This window comes from Clavelina lepadiformis, chromosome 4 (genome assembly GCF_947623445.1).
Source record: "Clavelina lepadiformis chromosome 4, kaClaLepa1.1, whole genome shotgun sequence".
NCBI lineage: Eukaryota > Metazoa > Chordata > Ascidiacea > Aplousobranchia > Clavelinidae > Clavelina > Clavelina lepadiformis.
The window spans coordinates 22,702,160-22,725,039 of record NC_135243.1 but is presented as its reverse complement, the minus strand read 5'-3'; the positions used below and the strand labels follow the sequence as shown (position 1 = coordinate 22,725,039).

At 37.5% G+C, this 22,880-nt stretch overlaps 1 protein-coding gene and 1 pseudogene across 2 annotated transcripts; both read right to left on the bottom strand.

Annotated features, from left to right (window-relative positions):
• Nucleotides 1–38: 38 nt before the first annotated feature.
• Nucleotides 39–7,059, bottom strand: LOC143452306 (interferon regulatory factor 4-like). The gene is made up of 8 exons (XM_076953219.1): nucleotides 6,815–7,059; nucleotides 4,071–4,236; nucleotides 2,930–2,989; nucleotides 2,635–2,786; nucleotides 2,018–2,344; nucleotides 1,376–1,540; nucleotides 1,241–1,294; nucleotides 39–1,033 (listed from the first exon to the last, which is right to left on the bottom strand). The coding sequence occupies exons 1-8, from the start codon at nucleotides 6,977–6,979 to the stop codon at nucleotides 737–739; spliced, it is 1,386 nt and encodes a 461-aa protein (XP_076809334.1). The 5' UTR covers nucleotides 6,980–7,059; the 3' UTR covers nucleotides 39–736.
• Nucleotides 7,060–11,386: 4,327 nt separating this feature from the next.
• On the bottom strand, nucleotides 11,387–21,154 carry LOC143452046 (cytosolic phospholipase A2-like; annotated as a pseudogene). The gene is made up of 19 exons (XR_013114939.1): nucleotides 20,769–21,154; nucleotides 19,023–19,104; nucleotides 18,497–18,672; nucleotides 18,324–18,428; nucleotides 17,952–17,992; nucleotides 17,105–17,237; nucleotides 16,479–16,615; nucleotides 16,266–16,400; nucleotides 15,957–16,053; nucleotides 15,647–15,761; nucleotides 15,176–15,400; nucleotides 13,978–14,015; nucleotides 13,830–13,894; nucleotides 13,522–13,652; nucleotides 13,295–13,384; nucleotides 12,851–12,963; nucleotides 12,179–12,377; nucleotides 11,798–11,940; nucleotides 11,387–11,647 (listed from the first exon to the last, which is right to left on the bottom strand). The product of XR_013114939.1 is annotated as a cytosolic phospholipase A2-like (transcript).
• Between the last annotated feature and the right edge of the window lie 1,726 nt (nucleotides 21,155–22,880).

Below are 22,880 nucleotides of genomic sequence, written 5' to 3'. Positions count from 1 at the left end.
TTTCATTGTTGTACTGTTGACGAAAAATGACACCCAACTGGCTGTGTTATCTTTAATTGGGCGGCGGGTTGTTCGCCTCAAATCAGAAACAAATCAGACGATAAATAGACAAAAGCAAACAAAAGCTGCTAATGCCGGTCAGAAATCACGTGATTTTGGCGTAAGTTATTATAACAATACATCAAAGACTAAAAAACACAAAAATATTTACAAAAAATTGAAGTGCTCGATCCTAAACTATGATGCAACTGTGACTGGTTGTGGTTACTTTACAGCGGGTTGGTAGGACGATGATAAGGGCGATAAACGATAGAATACAAAACCGCAAGTATCAAAAATCCAAAGCAGGTATTTTGAAAGAGTTTCTATTATAGGGTTAGGTAATAGAAACCACGTTACATTATGCTAAGCCAAATATTATGAATGGCGAAAGCGTGTTAATATTTTAGTAACATTCTGCCCATTTTGGTAACTGGTTTACCGATTGGATTGGACTGGATTCAAAGTGAGCGTGAAAAATCTCGCAGAACACCGCCTAAACCGCGCAAAAATACATCTTTCATTACGTAATAATTAAACTTTAAACACAATCAAAACCCGCCTTTTAAATCCAGGTAATAAGACCACAACAAACATATAAACATGAGCAAGAAACGTTCCCTAATTTTAGGGCAAAGCCGAAAAAATCCGTGGTCATACCACATAGTTTGGCAAATGCAACAAGTGACAACAAGTCTCAATTTATCTGCATTTCCTTCAAGGCTCGTGCCAATGACCGTGCAGTCTCGTCTAGTGACGTGGCGTTAGATATCTTGACGTCAGCCGAGTTGTCCACACCGATTTGGACCAGTTGGTGGGCTCGTTGAATGGTGACTGTAACAGACACCAAAATTTGAGGACTCTGAGTATCGGTCACGCGCTGCCCCAAAGATAAAGTGAAAGAGGGTCTTGGATACTTCGGGCAAGGGTTACAGGGATTTTCCGTTAGCGCCAACTGGCGGCAAAACATTTCAGCGTCAAATATCTTGGTCCACTGAAACGAAGGCAAAAAGTTCATAATACAGTAAAGTGCATTTACAACTTCAATTTGCAGATTGTGACAAACAAAAATTACAAAATTGAAGTAGGTGTTTGTATTAGGACTGTTACTAGTATACCATAGTAACTACCAATAATACATGACAATCTCGAGCGTATTAAATCCAAATTTTAACAGTTTTCCCGCTCAAAAACAATTCACCTGTTGTCTGGCAAGAGGTTCTACCGGATTCTCATCTTCAGTAACTGGAAAAATCTATAAAATCAAGGAAACGTTTTTGCTGGATTCAAATCCCGACTTGACTCAAAGCAACTGACTTCGTTCAACTCTACCTACCCGAGTCTGACAAAGACGCATGGCATAAACATCGGGGACTCCCCGTCTGTCCATGGATAGATTATGGTCGAGCCAGAGGATCAAGCCGCGGTCCATATTGTTCAGGATGGCGTCAGTTTTGTTCTTCTGGAGCGCCGACTTCATGAACTGATCCGGATTTGGAAGCTGTAGTACAACAAAGACGAAGAATGACATTTGAGCAAATTGCTCCATCTAGTGTCGGTAATCGTTAAGTTTGGCGAAAGTTGAGTACAGGTAACTGACGTTTTTAGCATTGCTAGCTAGTGGTTGGTTAAAAACAATCTTAGTCAACTTGATCTTTTATTTTATTAACTATTTTTTCTTATATTGGATACTTATTAACTTATTAGTAACTGGACTTAATTACTTACTTGTGTTAGCATCAGTAAAACTTAAGCACAGGTAAAAATTTTACGGTATCATAATCTTTATTTCCGGACTGAGGAAAGTCAGTGCATGGTTTAAACTCGGTAATGGTTTCTCATCGCTCGAACTCCGGTTACCGAGCTCATGATTGCGCAAGTTCCGATGTAAACACATTTTTTTATTTGTTTTTTTTTTTTTTTGATTTTCGTACTGTATTGCAAACTAAAAACCGAAAAACTAATTCCCGTTAAAAACCTTTATCTGCTGCAGCATCTCCGGACCGAAGAGTGTGTCCTTGTCGTATTTGAGTGGACGGACTTGGTTGAAGAGGTTGCCCTTCTCCAGAAGCCAGGAGATATTCTCCGTATTGTGTCCGTAGTAGAGCCTGCATCCGTATAAATTAGTGACGTGGGAGCGGAAAACCTCCTCCTGCCGGAACCTGAGCTTGACAGTAAAATGGACGGCCTCATCCGAGGAAGCGATGGGACAGATGGAAGCACCGTACGTCTGCTGATTGATTGACGGAGCCGTGACGTCAGGCACCATGTCATCGAGCAAGCGTTCCAAGTCGTCTTGTTCTGACTGTCAAGCAGTTAAGTCAATCATTATATTGCTGTATTGAAGTTTTAACGCTTTCATTCTTAACGCGACGCGATTCTTAACGTGGTTATCCAAGACTCTAAGATAAAGAGTCATCTACGACTAACTTAGAGTAAGCATTACTGGAGTAAGGTTTTAGCATGCTGCTTCATCGTGTGACAATATCTCTTAATATGCGATGTGATTGTTTGGGGCTGCAGCTGACAGTTAAAATAAACGATTTTGCGTATCTCTCAATGAGACAGAGAAATTTTCGGTATACTGCCAAGTACCGTTTGGGCTGCGTAATCCTGGAAAAATTGGGGCATGTCCTGCGGAAGATATTCGCTTCCCAATCCGTTTCCTTCACACGGACGCGGACTAAATTCCACCTGGCGATAATCCATGTCCATCTCCGAGAGAAAGCTTCCAGCATCACATCTATCTAGATCAGAATGAAGCAAAAAATGAAAAATGACGTCGCTTTAAAACCAAACGTTCACTGCTTTCACACAGAAACCAATGATAGCGTCCACATTGCACCATATGTATAAGCTAATGCTAGTTGAACGTGTACAGCAGCCTTACCTTGGCTCACCTCACAGGCGGGTTTGAGGGTCCGCTGTTCTGAAGGTCGTCTTGACGGAACTGCAAGTGAAACAAGGCTGTTTATTCTTCAGTTAAGTGGCTGTACGTGGCCTCCATAACCTTTTATTACAATTTCCTGAACGTTTTGAGAAAACGTGAGTGCAAAACGTGTGCATAATGCATGTGGAGTTGCTGTGTATGATTTCGTACATGTGCCATGGGAAGAACGTGCATCTGCGAGCCGGTGATTCTCAACCTATTGTGGTAAGCGTGGCACTCAGGGGGAGAGAGGCATTGGGCAAATGAGGGGAGTTTTGAACGATGTTTTATAAACAAATCGTCTCATGATAATGCATTCAGACAAACTGCTAAACCGTAAATGCAAATCATTTAGTTACATTCAAATAAATCAGCTTACACAAACGCAAATAACTCCATTCTACAACAAGAAAAAGCCGGGTGCAGCACATGCGTGTAAAACAAAAACTCATTCTTCGAAATCGATTGGCATTATGCGGCGTAAAATAGGAAGTTAATGCGGTCGTTGTGTAGAAGGAGTTTTGCATGTTGTATAGAACCATTCACCAGAAGGTGGTTTTTGTGTCTGGCTTGCTCGAAAGGAATTGGCGACACGAGAAACTCGCTTATATCGCTTACTACACAAATACAGCACTTGGCTTTCGTTCATGCAAAATCAACTTTGTTTCATTTTATTTTGAGTTGTTCTACTTTAGTTAGTACGCGGCGCGATATGCGTTTAGCTTTGAAGCTTAAGAGTAACTTTAACAATAGTTAAAATAAGCTACCAACGTCACTGTCTTACAAAAAAGGGGCTCGCTTTAAGTACTGCCGTCCTTGTGGCAAGTTACTTGTATGCAAATAGCCCGTGATGCCTACTGCTACATTTTTACGTAATAAACTGTGTTACTGTCGCGTCATTTTGTTTCCGCATTCAGAATTTCATGTTTCGCTTCTTTTAGTTTTTGTTATCCGTCTGTCACGTTTCACTTTTCGGAGGCAAAAAATGCTGCGTCATGCCCGATTAAACGTTTGAAAAGCGCAAAATTTTGCTGGCACGCAAAGCGAACGAACGAGAGATACAAGTGAACCAAACAAGCAAACCTTGGCTGACTCGGCTTACCGAATTCACAAACCCGACCACCGTCAATCGCGATGTCCTGACGAACTTTGATACCGTTTGCCCTGGAAAGTGCATTCCGGAATCTATGTTTTTGCAGAGTTGGCGCCTCGTTTATTTCAGCCATTTCTCCATTGTGACGTCTTTGATGGGAAAGCACGGCCCATTCCTGGAAGTGAAAGTTGAAGATTCTTTAATTCAAAAAATAAACGATTTCAAATAGTTACGTTCTCACCCCAGAAACGCCAACCACACGTGACGTGGTGTGACTAATTTTCTATCGATTCCTTAAGTTTTTGGCATAAACGTTTCAGCAAAAAATATTCTCTAGTTCCTTGGAGACCTACATGTCAACAACCGCATGTGCAGCCGAAAGAGCTTTTAAACCGGACGAAATTGGCCGTTAAATGAGACCATGAGCCTTATGGTTATAGCCTTATGGCATAGGGTTGAAGTGGGGATGATAGGTAAAAAGGTCAACGACACTACTTTGCCTGGCGCAGTATTTCAATTTCTTCGGCGGGATATTGTTTGCACTTCTATGATTCATTTTTACGACCGGACTTTAAACAAATTCCTAATATCCAAGACCAACAGTTAAGTTAACCGTGATAAAGCAAAGTTGATGGTGGCTAAACCGCGTTAACCCAGTATAACCAGTAGGCTATATAGTAAAATAAAAAAGCAAGATATAGGATGGCACTCCAGGGCGAGCTTTTGTTTTTAATTCCTTTACTTACAGTCTACACAAGCATTCGGAAGCATAAGCTTGCTTCATCAAGTGTACTAAGAGATGTACATCAGTTCATCCTACAGTGCCATCTTATATCGTGACAGAGCATATAGATAGGGCATGTCAGGCGAAATATGAACGGCATTAAAAGGACGAGAACAAGCGCCCATACAACATCACGCAACTAGCATGACAATGGCTACCACACTTGTGCCGCAACTTGCTTGTTTATTCTGGCGTTCGTTGGAGCTTTATCATGAAATGTGTCCATGTTGCATCAACGTAAAGTAAACAGATGTTACTTTGTGCGCAATTTGTAAACGAAACAGCGATTATAAGAGCTTCAAGTTTGCAGAAGAATTATTGTAACCACCCCCACAAATTACACGGAGAACGTTGATCTTTAAAGCTTTTATGACGTCATCATAAGTAAACGTTTAGCTCATATACTGTACATTGAGGCTTTTTGCAAAGTTTGTCGGAGAATCTTTTGTTTTTATTTTGCGCTAATCAGTAGTTGTAGAATTAATCTGACACGCTGTAATGGCTCGTTTGTTGGCAAAACAGTCTGCGTTAGATTAAGGGCAATCAAAGCTGCAAACGAAGCTTTCAAAGCAATCAAAGCTTTAGAAATGAACGAAAGTGAAACCGAAAATCGCCAAAAACCGAAGTTGCATTTTTGTGGAATAAAATTTTACGACAATCGTCGATACAAAGCCTTGATCGTCGACATGAAAAATCAATAATTTCTTTGTAACCGTTTCAGATTGTGCACCCTTGAAGAGCGTCGTGTTTATTTTAGTCATCTGATAAAATGTCGCCTTTTATATCTGGATCTTTATCCCCGATTTAGAAGCAAAATCTTTCCGTGATAAAATGAAACAATAGAAACTCAACCGATCCATGAAGCCCCGCAAGGCTAAAGATAGACGATGTATGGTGTCATTATGCAGCGTTGCGTTCATTCCACGTCGAGCATGCTTGGTTGTAACGTCCATGTACAAGAAAACATGACGTCATAACCATTCAAGCGACACAAGGCGAGAAAACAACTTATGTGACGTCATAATTGACTGCGGAACTGAAACTACAATAGATCAAAAAGGCACATGCACACAGTTTGATCTAACAAAAAACTTCGTGACTAAACTTTGAAGCGTATTTCCATTGTTAATAATAATTACAACATTAAGCAATTAAAAGTGACCATTTCACCTTGTCCGAAAGTATGTCACGCAGCACGTTGTTAAAGACAGGCGGTTAGGTTCTACAAACCGGCATATTTCAAGCCAATTCAGACGCCAACCAGGCGCGAGCAAAAAATACTTTCAAATACCACATGCCTAAGTAAAAGAACTTGCTTAGTTTTGAACAAAATTAATTTAGTTAGATTCCACGTCTATGGCAACGCGGATCAAGTTAGTCAAAGTCACGTCATGTGATCTTAGCAAAGTTTGGTTTAGGAAAAACAGCCGCTTTTCTCGTGTTGATTTCGAAAAAAAAACAATTGTGAAATTTACTACAGCACTTGGAGCTATTCCTTAGTCAATGCGGAAACGGATGCAGGCTTAAATAGCCTCACCGTACGTCATCTTACAGTCGTCTGTTTGTCTTCATGCAAATGCTTTCAACTGTTCAAGCATACGGGTTGGTTAGTGTTATTTTAAAGAAAGTCGAACAATGGTTTTATACAATGAGCAACGCGTAATAATAGTACAGAACAAAAACAGCTTCATTTACACTGGATATGACAATGATAATGTAGCAAAGCATACGTATGACGTCGGGGTTTTGTTCCTTTGGCTAAATTGGGCGCTGCCCTAACTAAATATTCCATGCACACGTCAGCATGGAAAACTTGTCAATTCCTTGCAGACCCATTGTATTCAAAGTGCACGAAGTGTTAAGCATGCGAGAAAGTAAATGAATTCCCCGCCTTTTATAGTTTATGCCATATTCGGTGGGCATATTTCAAAACCTATTGTTGTACCGGTCAATTCAGATAAGAACTCACCCGAAATAACTGAAATTCGTTTGGTAACTCTTCAGTCTGCTTCGGAGCTACAGTCCATGGTATGCAAATCAATGTGCACTCGCGGTTCAGATATTTGAGACCGTATTCGCCTCTTGCACACCTTTCACGCAAAAACTCAGCCAGACGAATATTGCCCTCAGTCATTACTTGTATCAATGTTACAGTTCCTACCTTCAGCACTTACCTAAAACAGAGACTGTGTACAACAGAGTGGTTACTTATTAATTGTAATCGGTTCATGCGGTTTGTAAACACTACTGCTTTCGTTTATGGTACCAGTCGTGGCACCAGTCAGTTATTATCCTACCCACTTGAAACAAAACGAAACGACCTTTAAAGAAAAATATAAAAGCTAACATTACGAGCCGAACAGTCTACACTACGGCCTCGACGCTGCCAACCATGCTTTTCATATTTTTGATCGCAAACGCTTACTGCTACCTGAAAAGCACACCACAACCAACCCTTTCAAATAACCTGGTCAATGTTACTGTAACATCTTTGAACTAGGCTAGCAAGAAATGGACGTTCAAGCTAAAAACAAACCTGTCTGTTCTTGAACGTCACGGCTCGTTGGCCATTAACATTTTTCAGCATCTACATCGTACGCAATGGGCCTTGATAGTACCCAAGGCTAAAATCCGTACGCCACGTAATGGAGTTTAAATGTTTTTATTTCTGGCATGGGGCTTTCCATTTTTGACATAAATAAATTTCTCATCAATTCTCTATCGGATTTCTTACATTGCACAGGCCTAATAGTTCTGCATTCGTAATCATACTTCAACCTTGAATCGGTTTGGTCAGGACAATTCTGTGCTGCTGCCAATAACCTAGGTCTACCTGCCGCAATCTCTGTTCATTTTGCGCTACACCAACAAACTGATCGGTACCCTAGCACACAGCACTGGTCATAAATGCCCTGGCAAACAACGTCGATTTGAACACAGCCAAACAAATACGGTACCAGCAAAACAACATGATTGATCCATCACGCAAGTTAAAATGCGGTTTGAGTTGGAAATATGCCTTCTAATACCGCAAAAAGTCATTTAAAGGGACTGTCTTGTAGTTACAGCAAATTGTTACAACGATTAATTGCGTAGGCTTGTTTCGGCTGCGGCTGTTATGAATGATAGATTTCAGCTACGTCACAAACGTGATATTATGACCGATACCATAAATAACCTGATATCATTCACGGGAAATGATAGCTTTCTAGACGGCTACTAAACAAATCGCAGTCCATATTTAACCCAACGCTTGCAAGCTACTAGTAGGTTATCTAGAAGTCAAGGCGTTAGCAATGAAGTTAACTATCTGAATATGAGCGTCATAAAAGCTAGAACCACACAGTGCGCAAACACTTCAAACTACGTTTTTACGATATCCGTTTCATAGCAACGTGACACTAAAAGCTGAGAAAGTTTTCAGCGGAAACTTTTAATGATAAATTCAACTAATAGCTTCAGTTGGATCGGTGCTTGTCTGACTCCAGCCCTTGACCATTTTCTAGTTCCGTAACGTAACCTTTGGCTTCGACCTAACTAAACGTGCTTTTAAAAACGTTCCCGGGACTTTTTTCCTTTTTTCTCAAAACGAGAGAGCAGTTTTTACACGAATTACGTCACGTCACTTGTCAGCAACTCGCTATCGCTTACTGGCTAATCTTGGAAGTATTGGAGGTACTTAGAGTACTTGTACTTGAGAAAAACTCAAGTTTAAAGACATTTCAAGTGTGTTTAAAAAGTAATTGGTCACAATTACGAGCAAAACACGACTTAAAAATGAATTAGATTCTAATATCAGAAAAGAAATAATGTAAGGAAACGAGACATGTGAAGTAGCAATATGGCGTAGAAATGCGAATGCTGCACTAGTTTTAGACCTTGCCTTTGTAAAAACTGTTACTAAAGCCATCTCATAATAGGTCTGATGAAGCAAGCTGATGCTTTAGTGAGCTTGTGTCGAGTAAATAAAAATTTACCCCTGGAGTGCTGCCATAAACCTCTGCTTTTATATTTTATCATGTACTGGGCTAACACGGTTCAACCACCCTTAACTATAAAGAAGTTTGTTAGTAAATGTTCATGTTTTCACGTTCATGTAAAACGCTCACGTATTTGTTAATCTACCGTCGGGTTTTCACATTTATCTTTTCTATTGACACAGTCGAAAAGTATGTTTTAGTTGTACGACATGACTGCATGTACGACTACATTGAAGTTAGAACTTTATTTTGTAGTTGACAGTCTCAAGCCAAACGACATTAAGAGAAGGCATTAGAATAAATACTCACTTAATCTCTTACATTTTAAACGAAATCTTTTTCTGTAAACAACATTCTTCTAACGTAGTAAGCATAGTTGGACTATAGGTGCTAATATTATCACTTTCGTGAAGCAATAAACAAGACAACAAAGTTAAAACCACTGGATGGATTATAGGCCTTTTGCTCATTTCTCTTCCTTCACGACGCTCTAATCCTGTTCTCTATCAGTACATCCATCGATTCTGTTTATATGTTTATCAGAAAATGTAGGTGCCGGTCTCTTGCGATCGGTTGACCAACAACAAAACAGGCACAACATTAACTACACGCCGATGCGAAAAACACAGCATACTTGCCAATGTTCCCAGTAGAGCAATAACGTGTTAGCAGAACACGGTATACTAATATAGAAAATGACAGCAATGCATTAAAAAAGTCTTTTTGAGTTTTGTGACAATTGGAGGGGGCCATTGTGATAACCATATAGGCATATACAGTAGCATAATAAAGGAGAAAAAGGAATAGGCGACTTGTTTGTAGAGTGCGTTTATTAGGTTTCTCGAAGTTGTTAAAGTTCTGCTCTTTCTGATAAAAACCACAATTGTTCTCCTGTCCCATACAGTAGTTTCGGTTTACTTTCAGATATAACAATGTTGACTGGAAAACTCCGCCACAAAAAAACAGGAAGTATATGGGGATATATGCGGGGGCGTTAAATATTTTGGAATGAAAAATGATCTACAAGCTCGGTTCTTTTTCAGTTATTAGGATGCAATTTCTCCTATTTATCTCACTTTCTGTTGAGTGAGAAAGTTACATGATGAGCAAAGCGCAAACCTGAAAGAAAACAAATTGGAATTCTTACTACAAGTAATAAATGCTTCCTTTAATAACCCCCAATTTAGTTAAAAGTTTAAAACAAGTGCAATTCATTATTTCTCTTGCACATCAGCGTTGAAGACAGCGGTCCTCTTACAAAACAAACAAGTCTCTTGTTAACTACAAGAAATAAGGGTTTGGCGATAGCACCGAAAGATAGATGCGGAACATTGGAATGAAATAAAAACCATCAATTGATTGAATTAAAATCTCACTTCGACGTGGGATCAAATTTCAGTTTGTGCCGGTACAACGTTACTCAAACTACGCTCAACTCGAATCAACTTTACAATCGCGGGATTAGAGACTCATGAGTGCAAACGTCAATCAACGTAACAGGAATTAGGTTTAAGACAAAAGATATTCTCTTTTGTGTTGAAGAGGTTTCCGTATTTCAAATTCAACCCATTGCAGGCAACTTGTGAAGTGCATACACTGACGAGATAAAACAGGGTAATCGCCAAAGACAAAAGCAAAACAAAAACCTAAATCTTCACATTGATAGCGGGCAGGGTCTTTGCAGCAGAACTGGTTGGGAATACAATGACGCGTATTTTATGTAAAATTTAGGTTAAACAGTTCCATAGAAATCGGCAGTTTTCTGTTTTTGCAAAACCGTAGAAGGTTTTTTTCCATTATAACGCCTGCACTACGTGTTGTGCACCTGTGAACGAATAATGCCACCATTCTGCACACAATGAAACGGGTGCCGATCGATAAATAATTCCCCCTGACGTAAATTTAAGCAAATATATTGATAAACGACAAACAACTTCCACCTTGAACTAATATACAAACGAGATAGTGTTTTTATGTTTTCTTTAAGTATTTAATATTTGATATATATTTTGATCTTGAATAGATATTAACTTGAAACATTGTGGCCGATGTTATTGACATAACGGACAAGCACATGGTCAATGACCAGTTTCGAAACTACGTCACGCTTATCGATTTCAGCAGTTCCCTATTATGTCGTCATCTTTTGTTAATGGGTTTAATGTATAACCGTGCCATGAAAAATTAGTTTCAGATTAGAATCGCCGGTTAAATGTGTCCATTACGTCTTTTCCAATTTTAGTTAAAGCATTCTGTCATAGTCAAGTTCTGACGTTGTAGTTTCTTATTTGTTCTCGCCTTGCACCATCTTGCTTGTAGCCGGGTTATTTATTAACGGGGGCTTTCCTTCTCGTTGGTTGTTTGTCAAATGCTTGTAAAGCTTAAATGGTATTATCGACTTAAGAATGCTTCGTTAAACATCTCGTTAAACTACAGACTATGTTTGTCGCAATAGAGAACTGATAAGTGTATTGCGCAAGGCTAAAAAGCCGGATGTGCGCTAACAAACTTGAAACTTTTGTGTATTTGCTTCGATGTGAGAAACTGCAGCAAGCGTATTATTTACGGTCTTTTTATATTTTATTAAATACCTTATATACAATTACTTATACTGGCTTAATTTTATGCTACTTCACACTGTGCTTAACAGGATTATAAATATTACGGCACAAATAACACCATTACTACACCACAATAATAGCATCCATTACAAAAACGTCAACTGCTGTACAACAATGGATGCAAATTTACAGGTTGTTGTTCAATTTGCTCAGCCTTCGCTCCTTCCTGGCAACAGCCTTTGCGATTTGCACCTTTATTTCCTGCAAAAGTAAAAAGTCTAGTAGAGCTACAACCCATTCCATTTGTTACAATAAACATAACAGGCTCTATTTCATACTTGAAGTATCGGTATATGCACGTTTACACCAACAAATGCTCAAAGTTGCATGTGACGTCATGCGTGTTTATACCTCTATATTGGATGAGACGTTGTAATACATGAGAGAATGGAGTCGGTCAAACTGGTACTTGTTGTAATGCAAATGGAAGGTCTTGTAGGCGCTGCCTTTGTCGAAAACGGAAAAATCGTTGAAAGCTTTGTGTTTTCTGACGTCTGTTATATATATTCGCGAGAAGAACAAAATTGAGTTCAAAATCGCAGCAACTGAGTTCAAAATCGTTGTTTTCGTGCAGCTAATAGTCAATAGTTTACCATGAGTAGTTAGTTACCTTTAAAAAGTCTTTTTAATGCAAACAAACTTAATTTGTTTAAACTTATTACTAAATTTAAGCAGCACTTGGACAGCTCATTTTAACTACTTGAAAGGAAGGCATTAAGGACTCAATAGCACCTCCACGTGGCGGTTTGTAATCTTTAAGGCTCCTGAACTTCTTGTTGCAGAGAGTAAACCACATCACGGTAGGACATTCATCGTCTGTGCTTTCAAACACGAGAAGTTCTTTAGGAGGAAGATTTACGACTGTCTTGAAGTCCACAGGAGGAAAGCGGATGCCTTGTTGCCAGGACTGCTTTGCAGCTTCCAGGAGCGGCTAAAAATGTGAAAAAATTATCGATAACAATAAAAAATTGTTCAATTAAAAATTCCGGGAAACTCAAAAAATTTAACGAATCAAGGCAAAATGGCAATATGATTAAAATTTTATATGGGTTGATGCATTTTAATTGAAAAGCTTTGAGTTGAAAAGCTTAAACTGAAGGTCTTCCAATGGTTCCAAACAAGTGGTTCAACTGGTTGTTATGCTGCAAGGGTAAGTGTATTCAACCTTTGCAAGGAAAATTTATCTCGACAATTCAAACCCGATTATTCTAAGAATTAGAATAAGGGTTAGGTTTCAATTGTTAGAAGGGAGAGGGTTACAATATGTACCTTGTTTGCCTTGACGGATAACCTAAGAAAAAAAGTATTTGCCAACACTTTACTTTGTGGAGGGTGGTAGGATTTGGTAAAAAATCGTTTTGAAATACAAGTAATTTGGTATTGAAACTGTAGTCAAAATGTTACCATGTAGTCAAAGAAATTGTCGGAGTCATATTCGTTGAAATCCATCACCAGAACCAGATCAGATGTCCGCTGTGGTCTCATCACCGCTTCCACGCAGACATTTTTCAAAACACCTGTTTTTATTTTATCGCAATTAGTTAGCAATTCATCATTCTACTAGTTAGCTATTTCCAATAAGATTCAGCTTTCCAGAGAAACTGATCCAAAATCAGTTGAGTTATAAATAGTCGCGTCCAGTGTTTTTTAAGGTAATTTCGGGGGCCTAAACGGCCTGTAAAAATTGGTCCAACGGTTCAATCTTTATACTTTTACATCGACAATAATTTGAGGTTCAATCAATCCAAATTGTGGTCTCCAAACATTTCTTGGCGGTCGCCAAAGTCAAGCGTTAAAAAGAAAGAAGAATCGTGTCATACATCGCTAGTTTATGTCTTAAGCACAAACCTGCATCCACAATTGATATTATCTCGTCTTCAGTAGACATTGGTTTCGCTTTTCGAATTCCGAATTCTTCCAACACCGACCGCTCTTCCTCTTAAAAATCGTGAATGCTTTTATTTACTTGGATGTTTATATTTATTTCATTATTATTTATCTATTTATTCATTCATTCATGCTATGCTGTGTAATAGTTAACAAAGTTAGCGCGATCGTTCTGTTTATTCGTTTACCTGAATGCGGTTCAGCAACTGGAAAGGGGTTTAGCTGAAATGCTTTGATCGAAGCGTAATTTCGAGAGATGTTAAAGATTTCAGCCGTGCGTTTTAACCAACCATTTCTACTGCCAGCTATTCCCAGTTTCCTGTAAAAATATAAGTCGAATATTGAGTTTGTGGCTTAACGTTGTAGGCCTATAATGTTGTCCAAAAATATTTCGTTTCGAAAAAGACGTTGTTTTACACCAAACTAGGCTAATTAGTTTTAGGGTTTGCAGTATCTAGTTAAATTAAGACACTTTAACAAAATTTGTAAAACTTACTCCAGAAATGCATCGAAGGTTTTTCGAAACAAATCTCCAAAACCATTGCCGCATGAAGTCGGTTTCTATACAAAAATGTAAAAGTTTTTACGTTTTTCTCTCAAACCTAATTTCCCCAGAAATAGCGTTAACTGTGCGTTAACTTCACCTCCATTTTTTCATGATGACTCCGATCTCTGAGTTCATCTTCAAAAGAAAAAATAAATTAATGAATAAATTAATAATAAAATAAAACCTAAAAATTTGAAAAGTTTAAACCTTCATCTTTAAATCTAGTGAGTGCAATTATTAAGGAATACAGTAAATAGTAAAAGCTAGAGCAATGGCAAACCAGATATTTTCTCAAACCAAACGTTTTGAGCTTTCAAGCTACTTTGACGGCAATTGAAGTTGATCGACAGATACAGAAGCGCTTGTATCAAATACTAATTCTATCCATAGGTTTTTACCTGCTCAGTTTGTTTTAAACAAAAAATATTCAACGAGTTTGACTTACCAAACTGTAACTAATGTGACCACACTTCACCAGAATTGAACATGTTTCAGCACTTTCGAGTTATTATATTTTAATTTACTGTTTTATATGTTTCTTTGATATATCAAGAGTTTTTCATTACACTTTACTTATTCTTTGTGTGTTTCGTTTGTGCAGCATAAGTTTGGTTTGTTTGCATGCTTTGTGGCTTATATATTTTTTTGCTGTAGGCCTACCTTTTTTTCTGTGATTTGTAGCGTTTCTTACAGTATATATAGTATGGTATTGTATTTTTTTTGGTCGCATTTTGTTCCCCGCACCTCCCCATTATGCTGCTAGCTTCTCTTGTTCTTACTGATTATATTGATATCTTGTCGCTTTCCTGATCTAGACATTTAGCTATGTCAAGGTAGTTCGGTTAGCGTGTGTTGGCGACAGGTCGTTTTCTCTGCTCTATGCTTTTATAGTGATCGTTCCTCTTCTAAATTTCAACTTTAAGTCGACGACTATATTGTGTTCAGTTTTTAAATATAAGTTCTCAGCAGCACTCAGGTGTGACTCTGGTGTGGCGGTTCGCTGTGAAAGGAGCTACAGACCTGGCTTAAAAATCTGCGTTTTGCGTGACAAAACATATAATAACACAATAGAACGTCTTGCTTGTTCGACAAATAAACGAAAAATTGATTTTAAATAAATATCGAAAGAAGGTTTATGATGTTTACTATTTACGATGTTTACGATGATGTTTACGTGTTTATGATGATGAGTTTATGATATGCAACTTTGAGATTGACATATTGCATAGGCACTTCTGAGCTAAATATTGTTTGAACACTTATAGGACTACACTTAAGCAGGAATGAAACCTCACCGATATCATGAAGGAACTGTTCCTGATCTTCACTACCTCTCAACAACACATCTTTGAGGAGCACAGCAAAGGCGCTTCCACACATTCCCTAATAGTAGTGAAGCGGGCTCTCGGGAGTCTGCCGGACTTCAAACCCTTCGTTCCAAACGGAACCGAACTTGGATGGTTCGAAACCAATTCCATAATGAGGAAGACCAACTTCAAACGGGCAGTTTTCAACGTAAGCTAAACCAAAGGTAGAAAAAACTTTAAATTACATGTTCAATTAAAAGTTGATACAGAACATTTGTTGCTTATAGTCTATATAGTAAATGCTTATATTCTGGTTTTGTTTTGATTTCTATGGCGTCCTCTTTGTGGCCTAGCGATGGCAACATTATATTTTCACGTTTTGCTCATGGTTTGTCTCAAGTTGGTTTTATTTGTAAAGTTCTGTAAAACTGTTCTGTAAATAGTTTTTGTAAAACTCACCGTGAAAATCGCTGGATGCGACCGTGTCCTTCACGTGCAGCGCTACAACCGTAAGAAACGGTACATCTCCACTCTTAACGTAATCAGCCAACTCGGAAAGAGTAGAACCCCATTTCTACAAACCGATATTTTAAAGAAATGTCGTTAAAAATGGTTTTAAAACTGTTCCAATATAATCGTAAAGGACTTATCTTGTAATGTAAGCTACAAGAATTAACAGCGCGTTAACATTTCAAACGTTCACACTTCTAGACATTGATTTTGTTATTTACATTCGATTTAGGTGTTTAAATTTATAATATGCTTTCACCTTTTCTCCAAGCAGCCTGTGGCCAACAGCGTAGCCATAAAAATCGACGAAGGTTGTTGGTTGTCCAAACAAACTCTTTAAATAGTGGTAGGTTACCCTATGAAAGAAGTAATTCGTTTTGGTCTCAAACTAACGCAATAGTTAATTCATCGATCTATATCTAATGTGCTGTTTCCGTAAAAGGTGGAAGGAAATGTGTCTGAATGTGCAAAAAGTTAGATGAAACACTACATTGGGTTATATGAATCGTTAAAGATTTCCATCAACTCTATGTTGTCTATGTGTTATAGACATCTTACAGAGGCTTACAAATATTTTTCATCTAATCCAAAGTCCAGCAAAGAGTCGTAGAGGTTGTAGTCAACAGACTTTTGTAGTTCATGATGAAATTCATCCAGCTCGTCCGCCTCCACGCCACGACGAGCGTACGCAGTGGTCAAATACCTGGAATTTAAGCGCATAAGAAATAGAAGTTATTTTTCGCGAAGTTGCAAGAGCACTTCATTGGATTAAAAGCGTTACCATGACGATCCGGATAGACCGGATACGTAAGTGAGTGCGTCGAGAAGTCCGGCATCTTTTATCGCGGACATCGCGCCGGACATCCCGACACAAGCCCTATATCCTCCTCCGGAACCAACGACTGATATGATCGGCGTCTAGAAGGTTAATATTAAAAAAATTTATAAAGAATGAAACTTAATTGTTTCATTAGTTAATTATTAGTTACTTAAAAATAAAGGTTAATATGAAAAAGGTTAATAAAGGCATTTATGGACAGAAAACGTTAAAATTTTACCCTGAAATAATAATTATTGTAATAAAACTAATAAATAAATTAAATATAATTAACTAAATTATTATTAGTTATTAAATAATTGACTTTAAACATTGGTTTATTGGTTTTGCTAGATACGTCTGCCTGAAATCTGCGCAGGGCAGAGTCCAGTACGTTTTGTAAAGTAATTGAATGTTTGTGAGGTTTTTTGGAGAAAACCGAAGCAAACAAAACAGGGTAATTCCCTTTAGCCCCCAGCATCAAATCTTATCGAAAGAGCTTTCTCTGTAGCCTCGTCACTTAGTGTTTTTAACACGGCCAATGCTGATACTAATGGTTGGTTGTGGTTGCACTTCTTTGTTCTTTCTACCTGAGTTGGTTCCTTCGGAGCCTGGTCCTTCATAATCCCTTGCAAGGCATCATACACTTTTGGGATCCTCTTCAACCTAAACGCTTTCTCTTCCTCAATTAAGCCAAGCCCGAGCCGGAAGTCGGGATTTTCCCTTCGAATGCACAACATCATTATGACGTGAAATTGTTTGCAAATTGATCCATGAGAATTGACAAAAATTAGTTAATTAAAAACAACACCACAACGAAAGTACTCATAACATCAATAGAAATTCGAGAATGTTTCGCTTTTTAAAAGAAAACCGCGTACATGCTTATCAGAATAATCTGGTCCTTTTATCTTCTATTTATTACTCCGGAATGTCCTAAACCACGTGTAAAGCATCCCACAACTGAGGCAATTTCTTGATTATTATTTGTTATTACTTCCAAAAGTACCAAAATTTTTAAATTGAACCAACAATGTTCGAAGTTTCAAAAGTTTTATTTTTTTTTCTCAAATTTTTTCATAATGATTTTATTTAAATAAACGAGGTCTCAAACTAAAGCGTTACGTTAAATTTTGTTCATACTTTCTAGGATAATTTAAGAGTTTGTGTAATGGATTGTGTTTAGTTAAGTCCAAGATATTTCTGGGTTGTGAAATTATGATTCTTCTTACATGATTTGATGAATGCCATTTGATGATGTATTATTATTTCACAAATTACGCTAACGATGATAGTGACGAAACGAATAGTGTCTGTTTTTGTCAGAATGGCAGTTACGACGCAGTACAATCGTTTGTTGTCAATGCGTCAATAGCCCTTATTAATTCATTGGGGTGTATTGACAGTTACGTATATTGTACGTTTCTGGCCGCTTACCTCAATTGTTTCTTATAAGAAATTTCAACGTCACCGTGGTACTAAAGAAAAAACAACAGTTAAAGATACGTCATTATTAGCTACGTCATTAGATTTGTCATTAAAAACCACTTGGCCAACTTGGGCTACTATTGCACAAGGTACAAGAGTGTTTACAAATGCAAGTGTAGGGTAATTATCGGCAATGTAATTTTCGGGGACAATTTGTACAAAATGGGCAAACGAAAGTTATCCCGTAACAATATGCTTACATCCCGTATATTTTTCGGGAAATTAGCACATTACACAGTGTAAACATGGCCTTTATAAGGTGACTAAGATAATGAAAATAGAGTACAATCATTAGATGGGGTTATTAAAGACCCAGCTAACCTTGTCGTACTGTATTGTTAAGTTTTCCTTTTTTCCTAGAGCGGTTTGAGATACATCAATCCTTGCTAATCCATCCTTTACATCTTCTAGTTTAACCAAATGAATCTATGATAAAAACCTTATGGAAATATTGTTCCTTTTACTCGACTCCAAAAGAACGTCGATGTTAGTACCTCTAAAGGGAAATCCCCGTTCCCAATATCATCCGGTATGACAAAATGAAAGGTTTCGTTGACATCGCAAGTATCCTGGTTTTCCGAACTGTGAGTGTGAGTGGTTGTAACAAATTCTTTCAAATGCTCTAGTTTTGGGCATGATACGTGAAAACGAGGCTTGAAACTGCGGAAAACTAAACAAAATTTTAGGCTGGTAAACCTTGTATCGATTGTAAATTATTACACTATTAATTGGGCTATAGGTTAGCCTACATAGCTAGAAAAATGAGCTCTGAAAAGAGTTTATGAAAGATTTCAAGCAAACTATTTAAGCTGCATTGTTTTATGTTTCACAAACTTGTTTTTGGCATAATATAGTCCGGAAAAACAAGATCTAATTTTATTACACTGTCTTAAGCAATTTTATGTAAAACATACCAGTAATTAAATGCTAAAACAAAGACACAGGAAAACGGTACAGGCTACGGTTGCTGCACAAGTTGCTTTAGAAAATACCGGTATTTACTTGTTGTAAGTTACTCACTTTTTTGGAAGAAAGACCTCGGTTTCAATCCTTTGTAACGTATAATGGTGACGCTTAACACAACTTTTGGTTTGAAAGGCATCTACAACAGCAGCACAAGGAAAAACGTGTATGACAGAAATCACATGTAGATAGTTTACGTTTGAATTTACACGTAGCTTATGCAGCTTTCACTTTTATATGGAATTTATAGTCATAGGCTATCATGCCTAGCGTTACATGTTATAAACATGACGCTTATAACATGCATATCCAGGCTGAATTTTGTGAAAATATAAGCATACGTCATAATTATGTATGAAAGTCAGACAAGATTATATCTACATTCGCACTAATGAGTGTCATATACATATATGCGAATACAAATATCTGCTTTCCAATTATTTTCATATCGTTTTCGGAAGTGATGTAATTTTGACAGTGTCAATAAATCAACAGTTTTAATGCTTCCGGCAATTTTGACATTTTGGCAATACAGTGCTGTAGTATTGAATACAAGTCAAAGCACTTGGCCTACCGGCCAAGTCATCTGCATTTCTATCACGCGATTTGCATTATACTCCAGCGTTGGAATTACGGTAACAACTAAAAAATCTACAAAAAAGTTGTGCTTGTTATCACGCGAAAGCGCGTCACAGAGTTTCAGAGAAACGTAATTATGCAAATGATTATGACAAATTGTCAAACAAGCATAAAAGTTCGATGGTGCTGGTATGGTGGGTCCATAAATTACTTGAAAAAAATAAACCAATCACCGGCTGATGTTTTCCACGTGACTCAGACTTGCAATTTTCCAAATGGCAGCGTGTTGTATATAAGCCTGTAATGAAATGGGGTTTATCGTTCCTTAACCTATAAGGACGACCACTTCAATTACAATGTTTGTTTGTTGAATTGTAGTCCTCGATAATAAATGAGTCTCAGGTCGTTGTTTCGCTTCTCTTAATCTTAGAATCAATTGTACACCTCGACAACTGTATAATCTGATTATATTTGAAGCTTCTTTGAACGAATATATCAAGATAGAACATTGTGACAGCAACAGCATAAAGACATGTTGCGGCGTTGAACGTAGAAACCAAAAAGGGACTGAATAAATCAAAATGCACGCACAGGGGAAGCATCGATTACGTCACAAAGTGTTATGCTTTGCTGATTCGATAGACGAGAATTCTATGTCGTACACAATTTTATGTTACATTAATTGATATATTTATCACAAGCCTATATACCAACGCAATGTTGTTTTGTACACCTCTCTTTATAGCAAACGGATGTAATACAATAATGTGGTAAGTTGTTGAAATACGCCTACCTCAGTTGCACCCCGAGTTAAAATAATGTTACTTTGCGTTCTGTTGTTGGCACTATGCCACTAGGCCTATATATATTTGTATGACGCTGTTTAATGTTAATGTAATAACCTCTATTGTCTTGTCAAGCGCAGAATCAAATATATATTCAGTGTTTTCAAGTTGTTTTATTCCTGGTTTTCTGTTTAATGGAAAAGTCGTAGGCTACAGTAATAATCAAGTGTTCCATTATCCGTATTAACACCCTGACCCTAACGTTTACATTATCTTTGATTTTATATTGCATCCGCATTCATATAGATGATTAATTTCAATGAGTGCCATCTAGTTATATAAACCATACGCGGCATAGCAGTTTAATAATAAAAAATTTCAAAAAACGTTGCCTAAGTATCAACCAATTTTTGAAAACTGTATCAGCAAAACATCTCACCTGTATTTCGTCAAAAGATTTATGGATGCTATTTTCCAGGTTTTCAAGATTCTCCATGATTTTAATCTCTCTCTGAAAACCTGTCTGGTAAAATGCTTGTTAACCAAATGCACAGCAAAGCTACGAAATGACTCTTTTAAAAGAAACCGTAACCACGTAATTAATAAAGGGTATCATAGCTGTGTGGTTTATTTGTCCAAGTCATTTATGAGTATGACTAAACAATACACACCCACGCAAATTTGACGTAAACACATATCTTGCAAAGTGTTGCACTAATGTACGCAGCATAAGCACTCATAACACGTCCTGCGTATGACTAAACTGAAAGTGATTTAATCGAAGTATCGGAATCATTTTTCCATTTTTATCATCCTGAGCGCCATAGTTTTTACGATAGAGTTAGCTTACTATACTGCCAGAGGCGAAATGATTCAAATGCTTGGGTTCAAATGACCAACCAAGTGAATCTGAAGCTTTGAAAATGTTACACGTGCTATATCAACATGTTGATTTCGGATTGTTATGTGGTAACCGGTAGGGAATTACCGTTGGTATTGTTCTCATCTGTGGTATACATATCACTGAAACTCTCATGTAACAAGAGCTCGGGTACGAAGGCTTAACTTTAGAGGCTTCACAAAGTTTTAAATAAACTCTATTATTGCCAAATCGTTGGGGTTGTTTTCGGCTGGACTTAAGTAGGCATAAAATTCCTCTGCATACTACAATTAGATCTTTTCAAACGAAATAAGTAAATAACAGTAAATAGTAAATAACAAACTTTACAGTAACTTTTACGGTAAATACTAGGATGAAATTCTTTATGGTTAAGAGCCTAAGCTCGACCGTTCGCATGTGCATGCGCTTAGCCCACTCGTCAAATTGTCCATACGGGTTGTAGCTACATCTTGCTGCGTAGATAAGTTAAAAATTTTTGAGTTGATGTCAAAATTAAATCATAAAAAATAGTTGAACTACTGCATATTAATTATAATTAAAATTACTCAGATTGAAAATATTCTTGAAGTTATGTTTTATTTATTGCGGTTTTATGATAGTTGATGCTTGCACTTAAAATGACCGGTGATATACGAGCTGTTGATGTTGCTTAAGTGATTAACTTACAGTTTACAAAGTAATACTGCAAGAGAACGTGTAAATGCTATAACACAGAAACTTATTCGATATCAGTTTGACCTTTTGTAACTTAGTGCAACGCGACGGAAGACATTACTATATGTATGTGTTGTTGAGCTGTTCCTGGTCCACCACCTACTGATCCACCACTTGAAATGCAAACAGGGACTAAAGAGAAAAACACACATCTTTTGGGCAAATAATCGTGGTGTCCTGCCGCTTTCTAGCGGACGAAGTGTTGAATGGGACAGTAATTTTTTTATTCAGGAATATAATAGTAATTTCGCACTTTAGGTAAATATAACCATAACATAACATACACCTTAATTTTGGTTTAAAAAGTATCGCTTAAAATTTTTCCGAATGGCCAGTTAAAGAATTTTTTGGCTCTTTTAAAAAAATTCACTCAGACTTTTCAGAATTTATTATAATGTTAATTAGCTCACTAGTTGGTCCAAACGAGTCCAGTAATTTGCGTTAAGAAGACACTGTCAAGTCAAGACAAGTTTATACAAATGTAATTCTATACTGACGTTTTCCGATTTTGTTACTGTTCATTTACGTACTTCTACTGATTGCTAATTTTCAGTGGAAGTCTGATCAAACAAACTGCTCTCTCTCAATCAGATGGAGTGAAGAGCCGATCATTGATGCTAACCCTGAACATCAGCGCCTTCATTATATTGGGCTCCAGACTCCTAGCGGGCTGATATTCAATTGTCTTCATTGTATATCAGGAATGAGCCAGATCAATGTAGCCTTTCACTTGAATGCATCTTTCGCGATAATCAAATACGTTTTGATATGATAATTAATTATAATTGCATGGTTACAAAAATATTAGCAACCATCGTTAAGAATGCTTTTTTGCCCCACTTTTTCTGAGTTTTATGTTTGAGGAACGCAAAAGGTTAGCAATTGACTTACAATTGCTTACTTCACTACTCCCACTTATAGATATCCTATAAATCA

Excerpts from the sequence above, each read along its gene's own strand:
- LOC143452306 (XM_076953219.1), bottom strand. The coding sequence starts at position 6,979 with ATGACTGAGGGCAATATTCGTCTGGCTGAGTTTTTGCGTGAAAGGTGT. Across the intron at positions 2,345-2,634 it reads AGGATTACGCAGCCCAAACG|TCAGAACAAGACGACTTGGA; the intron begins GTACTTGGCAGT and ends ACTGCTTGACAG. Across the intron at positions 1,034-1,240 it reads AACCTCTTGCCAGACAACAG|TGGACCAAGATATTTGACGC; the intron begins GTGAATTGTTTT and ends CCTTCGTTTCAG.